Source organism: Squalius cephalus (assembly GCF_949319135.1).
Source record: "Squalius cephalus genome assembly, chromosome: 4".
In the NCBI taxonomy this organism is placed as follows: Eukaryota; Metazoa; Chordata; class Actinopteri; order Cypriniformes; family Leuciscidae; genus Squalius; species Squalius cephalus.
In genome coordinates this window covers 25,282,473-25,295,762 of record NC_137125.1, presented here as the reverse complement: position 1 = coordinate 25,295,762, position 13,290 = coordinate 25,282,473, and the positions used below count along the sequence as shown (strand labels likewise).

Here is a 13,290-nt window from a genome sequence, read left to right as displayed (position 1 = left end):
TTTTGATGTCTGTTGCTTTGTGCCATTACACTGGTGTTAACTTGTATTTGTCTCTGTTCACCTTAGACCTGATGCTGCTGAAAGAAGAGAGTCAAGAACTGAATGAAATGGAAGAGAAAGATCATGATTTCATAACTGGAGAAAAAACTTTTAGTTGTTCACAGACCCTTAAAAGAAAAGAAACCCTTAATCACCATAGGAGAATTCAATCAAAAGAGGACTGTTTTTTATGTCAGTGTGGAATGAGTTTTCCGGACATAAAGCGCCTTAAAAGGCATGTCATATTTTACTCCGGAGAGAAGCCTTTCAAATGCCAGCAGTGTGAAAGGAGTTTCCGATTCAATAAATACCTTAAGACACACATGAGAATTCACACTGGAGAGAGGCCTTTCACGTGCCATCACTGTGGAAAGAGTTTCTGTCATAAAGTAAGTCTCAAGACTCACATGCTGCTTCATACTGGAGAGAAGCCTTTCACCTGCAAACTGTGTGGGAAGAGCTTCTCACAACAAGGAAATCTTACATATCACATGATAAGTCACACTCGAGAGAAGCGTTTCATGTGCTCTCACTGTAGAAAGAGTTTCATTCATAAAGTAAGCCTCAAGACTCATATGAGAATTCACACTGGAGAGAAGCCTTACACCTGCACCCAGTGCGGAATGAATTTTACATATAAAGAATCCCTTGGTATCCACATGAGAGGTCACACTGGAGAGAGCCCTTACACCTGCAAACTGTGTGGGAAGAGCTTCACACAAAAAGGAAATCTTATGGCTCATGTGAGAATTCACACTGGAGAGAAGCCGTTCGCCTGCCCTCACTGTGGAAAGAGTTTCACACTTAAAGGAAACCTTGAGGTTCACATGAGACTTCACACTGGAGAGAAGCCTTACAAGTGTCTTCAGTGTAAAGAGAGTTTCACATATCATAGAGACCTGAAACATCATTTGCAAACGCATTCTGGAAAGACACATGTGTGTTCATCTGTGTGACAATGGATTTAGAAAAACGAGCAATCTAAAAAAATCATCTGCACATTCACTCTGGATGAAGGCAATTTAATTGTGATCCGTGTAATAAAAACACAAATGACCCTATTTGTGTTTTTTTTTTGTGTGTGTGTTTTTTTGTAAATACTTTTAAATGGTTCTGCAATTTAGAATGGCACCAGAAAATCTCTGTAAAATGAATGCTATATTCATTAATGTGGCTGAATGTAGCCACAATTTTTTTTCTGTTTTTCTGCTCAAATATAGGTTCACATCACCTTTTAAATGTAGACCATTTCAGATACCATCTAAACAGGTGACATGCCTAAAACATGTGCCATGTGTTTTATATGCATCTTTTGTATTTTGACATTTTATTTGCTTTTGTGATTTAATTGGATTTCAAATAGCCTTTTTGCCTTAATGTAGTGGTTCTCAAACTTTTTGGTTGTGTCCTCTTTGTGGGGCATGTTGATTGGTTGACAGAGAATCGTCACTTGCGCATGCTACAAGGGGAAAGACAACATGAGGTGCCATCACTACTTTACTTGTCTATTGTGATGGATTTTTAATAGATAAGATGGTAAACTATCTTTTAAACTAACCATGATTCTAACATCTAAACCTTACTTCCCTTTTTCAGGCCTAACATTCTAACACTTGAACAAAATGTACCAAAATGCCCTCTGAATATTGTGTCCATGGAAAATTCTGAAGTGCTGACCATGACAATATCAAAAATATACTGTCTAGAATAGTTTCATGACATATTGAGTAATCAACTGAACTCTTAACCCTTTTCTCTATTACTTTTTCTAATGATTTGAGATCTAAGTTTTCTCCTACCTAGTAACAGAAGGGTTTGGATATGAAGAACCAATCAAATTGTAGGGAAATTATGTAATGTTTCATGTCATTTTTGCCATGCTCCTATTCTATAAAAACTGTTGTATTCCTTTTGCTGGTGGGATTCTTTCTGAAATTTGTCTGAGATCCCTTGACTGTGATTAAAGCATGTTCGAAGGCATTGTCTGAAGTCTGTCAGTTATTATTGCTGCGCAGCTAGTTAGGGGACTCGGCCGACGTCGATGAGGAGATGCGCTAGAGCAGGGTTCCTCAAACTTGGTCCTGGAGGGCCACTGTCCTGCACAGTTTAGCTCCAACCCTGATCAAACACACCTAGCTGTGAGTTTCTAGTGATCCTGAAGACATTGATTAGCTTGATCAGGTGTGTTTGATCAGTGTTGGAGCTAAACTCTGCAGGACAGTGGCCCTCCAGGACCGAGTTTGAGGAACCCTGCACTAGAGTATAAATATTATTGAACGGGGATGTCGATTGTAGATGAGACCCAGATAAACTAACGTCGACTGTAGACGTTCGGGGATGTCGATTATAGACGGGACCCAGAGAAACTAACATTGACTGTAGACAAGACCCAGGTAGACTTAGGTGCGTTTAAAAGAAATCTATCACACTATCAAGTAAGGGTACTGTTGGTGGTGGAAACGCAAGCCTGACCAGGATTTACAGTAATCATACTGTACTGTGCTGTACTGCTCGGTGGAAACGGGCCATTAATGTCCCTTGTATCATGGGCCAGAGAATCAAAACTTAGGGTGTTTTTACACTGTGCACGTTTGTTCGATTGTTCCCGGCGCCCCTCGCAGCGTTGGTCTGGTTTCACACTCATCTTGATCCTTGGTGCATTTGCGTTCATCTTATGTCCTCACAAATGTGCACTGCGCATGATAGAAAACAGAACGCGGGTCAATATATTGTGTTTTTTATTAATTTGGTGCAATTATGCGCAGCTGAGTAAATGACATTTGGGTTTACTGTATGTGCGTCGCATGAAGGTGGCTTTCTGCTGCTTGCAAACAGACTCTTTTGAGGAAACAGTGCAATTAATTTGTTTCCCTGATTGCAGTCTCTATGCGCTAATACACTGCAGGCTCATTCTTGCTTGTATTCAAGGTAAATCATCAACACTATCACATCTTACGTGTGTTTTATTGAACTAAATACATTGTAATCGGCTAAAACGCATGCGCAGGTTACATTACTTCCTGAACAAGTGCGCACCTGAGTCGAGTTGCTTTCACATTCACATGAATCGCAGCACAGTTCGAGTGCAACCAAACTCAGACCACCTCCTTCAGGTAGTCTCAGGTCCCCAGGACAGGTTTGAGAAGCATGGTGCTAGAAAACTCAGTAACACTTTATTTTGATGTTCCACTTTAGACGTTCTACTAACTATAAATAAATTTGCAACTACATGTTAAATAACCCTCATTAGAGTATTAGTAGACTGTCTGCTTAATATCTACTAACACTTTGTTTTGATGGTCCTCCAACAGACATTCTACTGGGGACAGGAAGTATTACTAAAGTCCTGACAAGACATAGGCTGCGTCCGAAACCGCATACTTCCCTACTATATAGTAGGGAAAAAGCAGTAGGTGAGCTAATAGGTATGTCCAAATCCTTAGTATCCATAAAAGAGTAGGCGAGAATTACCTGGGTGACGTACTAATTATCGCGAGATTCGGACGTTCGTATACTAATAGTGCGTCCGAATATTGCTACTTTCCTACTATATAGGAGAAAACAGTACGTACGAGTAGTATGTCCGAAACCTCAGTACTCATAAAAGAGTAGGCGAGAAGTTCCCGGATGGCTTACTGCTTCTGCCCAGATTCTGAAGAGCTTGTGAATGGATACTTTTCTATCCCAGGAGGCCACGGGAGATGATACGTCATTATCAAACATCGCAGAGATCAGCGACACGGTTGTTTTCAAATGTGTAATTTATTACCTTGTGTAATAATCGCATATGTTTAACTACTGAAGAGTAAACTGTTGAATTGTTGAAGGTGTAAAGACGTTAGACAGTATAGTATAGTTGTGATTTTGCTGTAAAAAATCGTTTTATTATGTATAGTGTAATGGAAAAATTTGATTTTCATTGATCTTCAACAGATACTGTAATGTGAGTCACATGTTTCTATGTTCATATTGTGGTATGTGAACGGGAGCTATATGTATGTTTGCATACTTGTGGAAGTGGCTCAGAGTGACACTGTAGGAACATAATGGGACAGGACCTTTGACCCTAGTATTGACTTTTGGTGGTTCTAAGTGTCAGCTAAGTGATCAGCTAAGTGATAAATAGAAACTTATGTAACAATGGTCTCTTATCTGTGGAATGCAGGGAAAGAAGCCTGCTGAAGAAAGGCCTTGGAAAAGGGTATAAAGGCTGCCCATCTCTTCATGTCTGTGTCTCACTCACTCCACAGCGTAACTTCTGTGTGGTTAGCCTATTCTTGCAAGAATAAATACTTTTTAAAAGACTATTTGATTCAGAGTGTCTCTTATGCAGTGATGCTTTAATAGAATTTTTGCCACAACAATTTGGTGTCAGAAGAGTGGGATTCCTTGGATGTGCCCTTCGGACCAGAGAGCGGATGGTGAATTGGCCTTCTGGACAGTTTTGAGGGACGAGGGGCCGTTCTGCCGGGGTCCGGAGGAAGCAACCACTAGAATTAAGTGAAAACGAACCCGGCCGGGTGGCAACAGAAGTATCTCTGGTAAGAGACAGCTAAATTTCTTTTCTTTTGGTATAAAAGTGAGTGAACCATGGCGGCTGAGATTGAGGCTATATCTGTGGTGCGGGTGCAAGAAGTTCTCAGGGAGAAATTGAGACCTCAGGGCAGGTCAAAAAATTTCTAGCCTGAGACTGAGTGCTCGCAAAGTGGTTTCAAAAGAACCACACCAAATGAATTAGGTGAACTAAAATCAATTGAGTGCTGGAAAGTGCTCCAGGGAAATATTTTGAGTAAACCGTAATTAATTAAGCACCAGGGAGTGCTATCCCTGTCTGATTTTGGGTGAAAAGATCGGATCTATTGGAGATGTCTGACAGATTACTAGGCGTGTGCCGAATTGGGAAAACCCACAGAGATAGATAGTGAACAGCCACTATGGGGTCATCTCAAAGCAAGCTTGCGAAATTTGGTACACCGGTTTTCTGTCAAATGAGAAAGAATTAAGGGTAAAAATGCATGCAAGAAGTCGATCAAATACCATGATTTTCCCAGGGAGGGAACATTGAGTGCTACGAGATTAAAGATGGTAAGGGAATCAGTTGAACAGGGCAGTGAAAAAAACAGAAAGGCAGTGAAGAAAAACAGAAAAAAAACAGAAAAACAGAAAAAAAAAACAGGGCAGTGAAAAAACAGAAAAAACAGTGAAAAAAACAGTGAAACAAACATGTGGTTGTGTTCACCATGTGTGTAAAAAATGTGTACAAACAGTGAATTGTTGGCTGGAAGAGGCAGATAAAAGAGAACGCAGAGAGTCGATGCAGAAGGAACTGGCATGTAGGGAAAGAGGGAAAGATGAGAAGAAATATAGTAGAAAAATTTATGTTATGATAATAAAATTTCTGATAGAATTTATGGAACTATTTATGAACGCTTGTTAAGTCAATTTAAGTTGAAATGGTATGAAAAGTGAGTTTCAGATAAAAATAATAAGGCGTAGAGTATGATTAACAGGGATTAATGTGATATAAAGATAAGGAATAAACAAAAGTTTTATTAAGCAGAATGGGGAACAATTATATATTTTAGTGGTAAAATGATGTCTAGAGAATTTTCATAACGAGTTGGAGCAGCAAGCAGCTATAATGGCTGTGCAATTTAGGGATTGAGATATGAGTAATATAATCTTTTAGTTTTTGTGAAACAGTAGAGATAAGTGGGACTGAGACAATAATGATAACATTAATTTGAAACTGCAGACCAACCATTTGATAGAGGAATACTGTTTTAAATCAGTTTTAATGAAATTGATGACATATAGTACAATTTTTTTTTAATTTATGAAGAGTCCTGATACAAATAGTGAGACAGAAGAGAGCAAACGCTGTAAGCAGCTGTGCTCTGAAGCTCTCACTTTAAAGAGATTTGCAGAATTTGAGAAGATGTTTAGAAAGAGTTTTGATTCTGATTGGAAAGATAAACAACAACTTGACTTGCTCAAAAGAAAGAAAGCCAAAATGATACAAATATCAACTAGAGTCAAGTCAAGTATATTTGTATAGCGCTTTTCACAATGCAGATTGTATCAAAGCAGCTTCACAGTATTAAATCAAAATAACACAACAGGGTTTGGTTCTAGTGGAAAAAACGTCCACGTTTGGTAAGGCTGAGAGGTGAAGAAAATTCTGGTGTTAATGTGGGTTAGAAAGTAGATCAGTCTTAATACGATGAAATGAAAGGTTTCGTCTAAGCAAGAACAGGAGATAAAAAATAAGGTCATAAGATTGAAGACTTAAGGAATTCCTTTTAAAGGAAAAATCTATAATAAGTACTGGTTGTTTTAAAGTGAATGGATAAGTACCGGTTGATGTAAAATTACAGATAATGACAAAAAATATGAGAGGAAAAATATACAAAAGTAACTAAAAGGATGATTGTGTTTTAATGGAACACTTTAAAAAGGGTTTATATGATATAGAGAGACTAATCTCACAGATGATTTACAATGATAACTGCAAAAGATGCATCACAAGCAGAGAGTGCTAGCCTCCTCAAAGTTAGTGTGAATCCTATGTAGCGTCTGGACCAATCGGACACACACAAATTATTAATTTATTTAATGAATAATCCAGCAAACTCACTGTGAAACTTTCACCAAAAACTAACATCCCAAATGAAGCTAACACACTGGCAGGACGGTGTCTTGTTACAGGGAACACAGAGAGTTTTTGTGAACACCAGACTTTTCTTCAATCCAGAAAACAACTGCAACTTTACCATCACTGACACAACGATCCACTCCTGGTCTTCTCGGCACTTGGGGACGCCGCGCCGTCCAGCGTGCCCTCAGCAGGCCAGGGCAGCAGGCTTCGACTCACAACAGCCATGTGCTCGAAGCCACCATGCTCTTCTTCAATGCCACAGACCCATCAACGAATTCAATCTTCAACCACTTCAAGAATTGTCCACGATTGCAACTGCCATGCAAGTATACTTTAATGAGGTGTTCTGAAGATAAGCTTATGGTTTTTTTCAATGTTAAATAGATCTTTTCCATATTTCTATTTCCTGCTTCCGGTTCCACATCACTCACCCCTTTACCTATGCATGTATGGATGAATGTATGTAAGTTTGTTTGTTTGTTTAGTTTAGTTATGTTTGTGATTTAGTTAATAAAACTTGTGCACAATTATGCATTTGGTTTCTGATCCTCTGTTTGCATACAAAGTCCCTTTTACGATCTTGATCCAATTACATGCTCTAATTGCTGTACACGATAAGGAATAATTATTGTTCAGTGACTGTGAAAGATACACTTTTCTTAGAATAAATGAATAATCGAAGAGTTCGTTGGAACTGAAGATGGCAGTTAGAGAGTAATGCCTTGTGTAGTGGGAAGATGTGGGAAGTTAATCCCTGCATATCTCCAAACAACCTGTGAGGTGAAAGGAACCTTTCATTGATTGCCTTGGGATTTATGGACCTTTTGGAAGTTGCTGGATGTTCAGGGAAATTACCAATGGTACAAACGACAATGGAGGACCAGATCATTTGTCGGACTGACTGACGGGACAAAACCCAACAAGTATTGTTTTTCTTTTTCTTATATTCTTATGTTGGGTTTGCCAGTTGAGTGTCCATGGGACTGTGTAAATATAGTTTGAAGTGCTAAAAAAACTCTTTCTGAACTGCACAGTGGACTGGTTGCTCAGTGCTGGTCTGAATAGACTTAATGGTCTAAGAACCTATGAACTCTAAGCTACTATGCTGGATTGAGAACTCAGTAAAGAACTGTTAATGGGAACTTGTGAAACTGGTGGTTTGCACACCCCAAATGAGTTGAAAAGGAATGAACTGAATTTAAAACAAATTTAATTTTTGAATGAACTGATTTCTTTTTGTTGAAAGATTTTGTCATGTTAAGTGGGCCCAGAATTGGGAATTGAGTATTTTAATTTCTGGGATCCTTTCCTTATAAATTGAATAATTTTTGGTCATTTGTTTTTTGTTGAACTTGCATTTTGTGAATCATTAATGCTTTCCCCTCACTGAATGTTATTTTGCTCAAACAAAAAAGCTAATAACAGTTTATATGAATTGAGCCTGTTGACATTTGTGTTTCTTCATCCACATATTAAGGGTTCCTACTTTATTCTTGTGTTTGAATCCTTTGTACGGTTGACTGACTCAAATACATTTAGTAGGTTTAATCACCTGCTTGGCACCCCAATTAATTAGGTCAATCTGTTACAATACTTTATCTGCATACATACATTGTATGCATATCTGCTCACTTAGAGCGATATATATTATATAGGAAATCTCAACTGCGTTATAATATCTTTACAAAATGTAAAATATATTATCGCACAGCGATAATCTTCTAAATGTGACTAAGGCATAAAGATATTTTATTCATGAACACTATCATTTTCTGTAAAGCTGCTTTGAAAAATTGTAAAATTGCTTTGCTGTATTGTAAAAAGTGCTATACAAATAAATCTGACTTGACATAATAAACACTGATGCAGGTTTTAAACAAATTGGACCTGACACAGACTCTGATTCATGACTTTGCTGAGTAAAACTAAAAGGCTACCTGTCTGCATCATAGTCCTCGTAGTCTTTGTAGTCCAAGTAATGGGTTAAGACAGAAGTGTAGTGGTTGAATCCAAAATAATCATGAGTACCATTAATCCTCGCTACTTCAGCAGGGGTAAATTCTGGAAGCCTGATAGATGTGAAATGCAAATGTGAAAGCATTTATAAGCATTGAAACTTTTTTTTTTTTTTTTCAATATTGATTTTTATTGGTTTTATGACAACAACAACAACATAACAACGAAAAACAAAAAAAAAACAAAGACAAAAACAAAAAACAAAAACAAAACAAAACATATACACCCACCCACCCACACAGAAAAAGGGCCAGAGTACATTACGAATGACATAAGTGCCTAAAATAATTACAAAGGAGAAAGATCAAACACATACAAAAAGGGGATAGAATCAGCATTAAAATCACAGTATTATAAATGTGTCAAAGTCCATTACATGCTACTGTTATTAAGCTGATGGAGGAAGGGACTCCAGATCTTAGAAAACTTATTAAGAGACTTTGCTTCATTAAACCTCATTTTCTCAAGATGAATGACAGAGGCCATTTCAGCAAGCCATCTCTGAAAACATGGGGGAACAGTGGATTTCCACTCCCTCAATATAATTCTCTTAGCCACCATCATGCCCAGCATTAATGCCAATTGCACATAATAAGGAAAAGATGAAACTGTGCCAGAGTAGCCAAAGATGGCCAATTCTACTTCAGGCAAAATAGCCAGGTTATATGCCGCAGAATACCAAGAAAATATATCCTGCCAATACCTATGGAGTTTTGGGCAGAACCAAAAAGAATGAGATAAGGTTCCCTCTGCGCCCTGACATCGATCACAAACTGGAGACACTTCTGGGTAGATCTTGTGGAGTTTGACTTTAGAATAATGCAGTCTATGTACAATTTTGAACTGAATTAACTGAAGTCTTGCATTAATAGAACAGCTGTGTATTCTTTGTAGGATTTCAGACCAGAGGTTGTCAGATATGTTGATTCCAGCATCCTTTTCCCAAGCTACCTTAAGATAATCAGAAGAAATGTTTAATTGTGAAGAGAAGAGAGAAACAAATTGTGAAACCATATGCCTAGAATCAGGTGCTTGTCGCACTAGGTTAAAGCATACCTGTCAAGTTTTGGATTTGAAAATAAGGGAAATTTTCCGGCGCCCACCGCGAGCAGCCCCCCCCCCCCCCCTTTATTTAAAGGCTTATTTGCATATTTTCTGTTCATTTATCATTGCTTGTCTTTACATTTACATTTTATTTTCATTCCACACGTTTTTTTCATTTCATATTGCTTTTCTTTTACAGTTTTTCTTTTCATTTCACATAACTTTTCTTTACTCTTTTAGTGAGTTATTGTACAAATTTGTTGCAGACTTTGCATTCGCGGTATTTACATGAGGGTTTTGTTTTTTGGCAGGAGTGCCCAATTCCGTCTTTTTTTTTTTTTTTTTTTTACGAACTTTATTATGAACAATGCACAGGACAATAGGTACAGAGAACACTACAAATACTGTGCGTGCCTTCCGTCTCTGTAGTAGCGTCCATCATCCGTCTCTGTTTTTTTTTCTGTTTTTTCCCGCGTTGTCACCATAGACTGTAAGGGTTATCACTCATCATCTGACCTCACACACTAACCTCGCGACAACTGCGAGGTCAACTTTTTTCCATCTGTCAAAAACTTTTTTGTGTGTACTTAATTGATTTGGTAAGAAGTGGAAATGATGACATCTGCTGTCTCTTGTGTGTACTAACAATTGTAACCTTAGCACCACAGTTGACAGATGGAGACTTCTGATTGGTGGACTGTTAGTTTATAAGAAACTTTGTTTGTTTGAGATCTGTTTAACTCCCAGAAGGCATGTAGCCGAAACGCGTTGGAGTTTTTTAGTGGGTTAATGTGACCAAGCCATAATAATAATAGGCTTTTTAACTTTTGCAATTGAGAGTGCCTTGGAGTTCCTTTTTCCTTTTTGATTTTTGCCAATTGTACTTTGATTGAGACATAGAAAGGTTAAACACCATAGTAAGCGGACTATGATCAGAAATTATAATATTGTTATATTTGGTCTGTATTACGTTTAGAATCAATAAGAAAATAATCTATTCTAGAATATGATTTGTGCACAGGAGAAAGAAGGAATAGTCTCTGTCGGATGGGTGCTGTAGTCTCCAAATATCAACTATATTAAAAGACTTACATAAATTATTTAAAGTACTAACTGAACGTAAAATGTGAGGGACCTGAGTGGAGGAGCGGTCCAAATAAGCGTCAAGATAGCAGTTAAAATCACCACCAATTATTACATTAGTAGTACTGGGGTCAGGAAGCAAATCAAAAATCTTTTTAAAGAAATTAGGATCGTCAAAATTTGGACCGTAGATATTAACACATGAAATTGGGAATGAATTTATATGACCAGATACTAAAATATATCTTCCCGAAGGATCAGAGATGACAGTAGACAAACGAAATGGGACAGATTTTCTAAATAGGATAGCAACACCCCTGGCCTTTGAGGAAAATGAAGACTGATAAACTTGCGAGATCCAGTTAGATCTAAGGCGTCTCTGCTCTGATGGTCTGATGTGAGTCTCTTGCAAAAAAATAATATCGGCAGAGAGGGACTTAAGATGTGCAAATACTTTGCCTCTTTTAATCTGGTGTCCCATACCTCTAACATTCCATGATACAAATGTGACGTTGGTCCCCCCAAAAGCACTATATGCATCAACCTTCGTCATCGAACTTGAATATCACCAATAAAAGAACAAAGAAGGCAGTAAACACTGTACTATAATTAGCCCAGAACATCCCATTACAACTTACCCCCCACCCATAACCGTTTCCCCAACTGAAACAGTAAAACTCACCCATTACCAGGAAGGTAGCAGAGCAAAGGGAGAAAAAACAACAACAAAAGACTTACTCGGTAAGCTGTAGAAAAAGTATCACTCGTTCTCCCCTACCGCTGACAAAATACCAAACATAGACAAAAGTGCCGTCAAAAACAGAAAGAATCGAGGAAGAACTTAAATGAACAATTTAACAATCCGCCCTAATCAAGCCAATGCACCAGCACAATAAATCAAAATCAGTAAAGAGAAGTCATTTGTTAAATAGAGAGTCCGCATATTTTCGTGCTTCTTCTGGTGAATCGAAAATCGATATGGAGTCTTTGTACTTAACTCGCAACTTTGCAGGAAAGCGAAGAGAATAGGACACCCCAGCTTCTTTCAAAGCTTTCAGCACCGATCCGAATGCGCGACATTTGGAGGCCACCTCCGCCGTATAGTCCGGGAAGATATGCACCTGTTTCCCCAATGTAATGCAGCGGCGCGTTGTCACGGCTCAGCCGGAGGATCAGGTCCTTGTCGCGGTCATGATGCAGCTTCGCAATAATCGGACGCGGCCTCTCGTCTTCTGTAGGCTTAGGTTGCAGCGATCTATGGGCGCGATCCACTTTGACAGGTTTCGGGAACTTGTCCTGGCCGAACAGAGTAGAGATTAACCCAGAAACAAACTCCGTAGGATGACCTTGCTCCGCTCCTTCTTTTACTCCCACAAATTTCAAGTTTAGCCGACGTGAGCGGCCCTCCAGATCATTTACTTTAGCACGAAGAAATCTGTTGTCCGAACGCAGTTCGTCACAGATTTTCTCCACTTCATCCAGACGTGAATCACAACCGGTCATGGCTAATTCCAAATCTTCAACTTTTTTCTTAACACCCAACTGTTCGGACTGTAGATTGGCCAGCACGGCATCCAACGCGTCAAGACGAGTATTGATAGACAACTTTGTGTCCTCGATGAGCCGTTTTATATCGTTGCCTTGCGCCTCAATGGCTGCAAGTATAGTGTTGGCGGTGGCTGAGGAGAGGGAATCGCTCATGGCGTCGCCATCCTTACTCTGTTGCGAGGCCTTCGAAAGCTTCTTGGAAGTCATTACTACGTTAACTGTAGCAAGAAATTTAACTTTGGACACACTGCTGCAATCGGCAACAATTAAAATAAAAGCTGTAACATAAAACTTTGGGCGAACTGGTATAATGACGGATATATTAAACAAAAACAGGAGTCAACTTGAGGAGACTTAAAAAGAACGTCTACTCCATTCGCCGCGTGCAATATACAATATGAATTACCTTGATTGAGGTCGGCCAGCCGCTAAACTTCTCTCTCGAATTCTGTCTTTCATTAGATCACTGTAATCTCCTTTGAACACAGGATGAGCAAACCAACCCAGCATGAACTGTTTCAAGAAGGCTCAGAATAAATGTATGTAATACAGTGAGCTTGATATTAAATTTTTCCTTACCACATTCAAATAATGTGCATAAATGTGACTCTCTGAAAATCCTACACTCATGCACAGAACCAGGCCATTTTGCTTCCAAGTTTGTGATGTAGGACACGGAGTCGCACACCATCTAAGATATTTTTAATATTTTGCATTTCACAGGAGTAAACATTCACACTAGTCTCTGTAAAATAAAAATGATAGGTATGTTGAACAGGAACTGTTTTATGAATGGCACAAAGGTGTGTGACTGTTCAATTCTGTCTTTAGATCAGTGTGTTCAGTAATGTGCTTTTTTTTGTCCTTCGTTATGTATATTTTGATTGTTGTGTTGTAAATAA

The 13,290-nt window shown here is 38.6% G+C and overlaps 1 protein-coding gene across 2 annotated transcripts in view; it reads left to right on the top strand.

The window, feature by feature from the left end:
- The window catches only part of LOC307157356 (uncharacterized protein), a 268,751-nt gene that overhangs the window by 30,444 nt on the left and 225,017 nt on the right, over nucleotides 1-13,290 (top strand). Inside the window, exon 3 of one of the 2 annotated variants that reach the window (XM_079869248.1) lies at nucleotides 67-2,018. The exons of the other annotated variant lie outside the window; for it this stretch is intronic. Within the exon in view, the coding sequence (XP_079725374.1) occupies nucleotides 67-995 (929 nt within the window). The 3' untranslated portion in view covers nucleotides 996-2,018. Of the gene's footprint in view, nucleotides 1-66; nucleotides 2,019-13,290 lie in introns of those variants that run through there. 2 annotated transcript variants of the gene reach the window in all.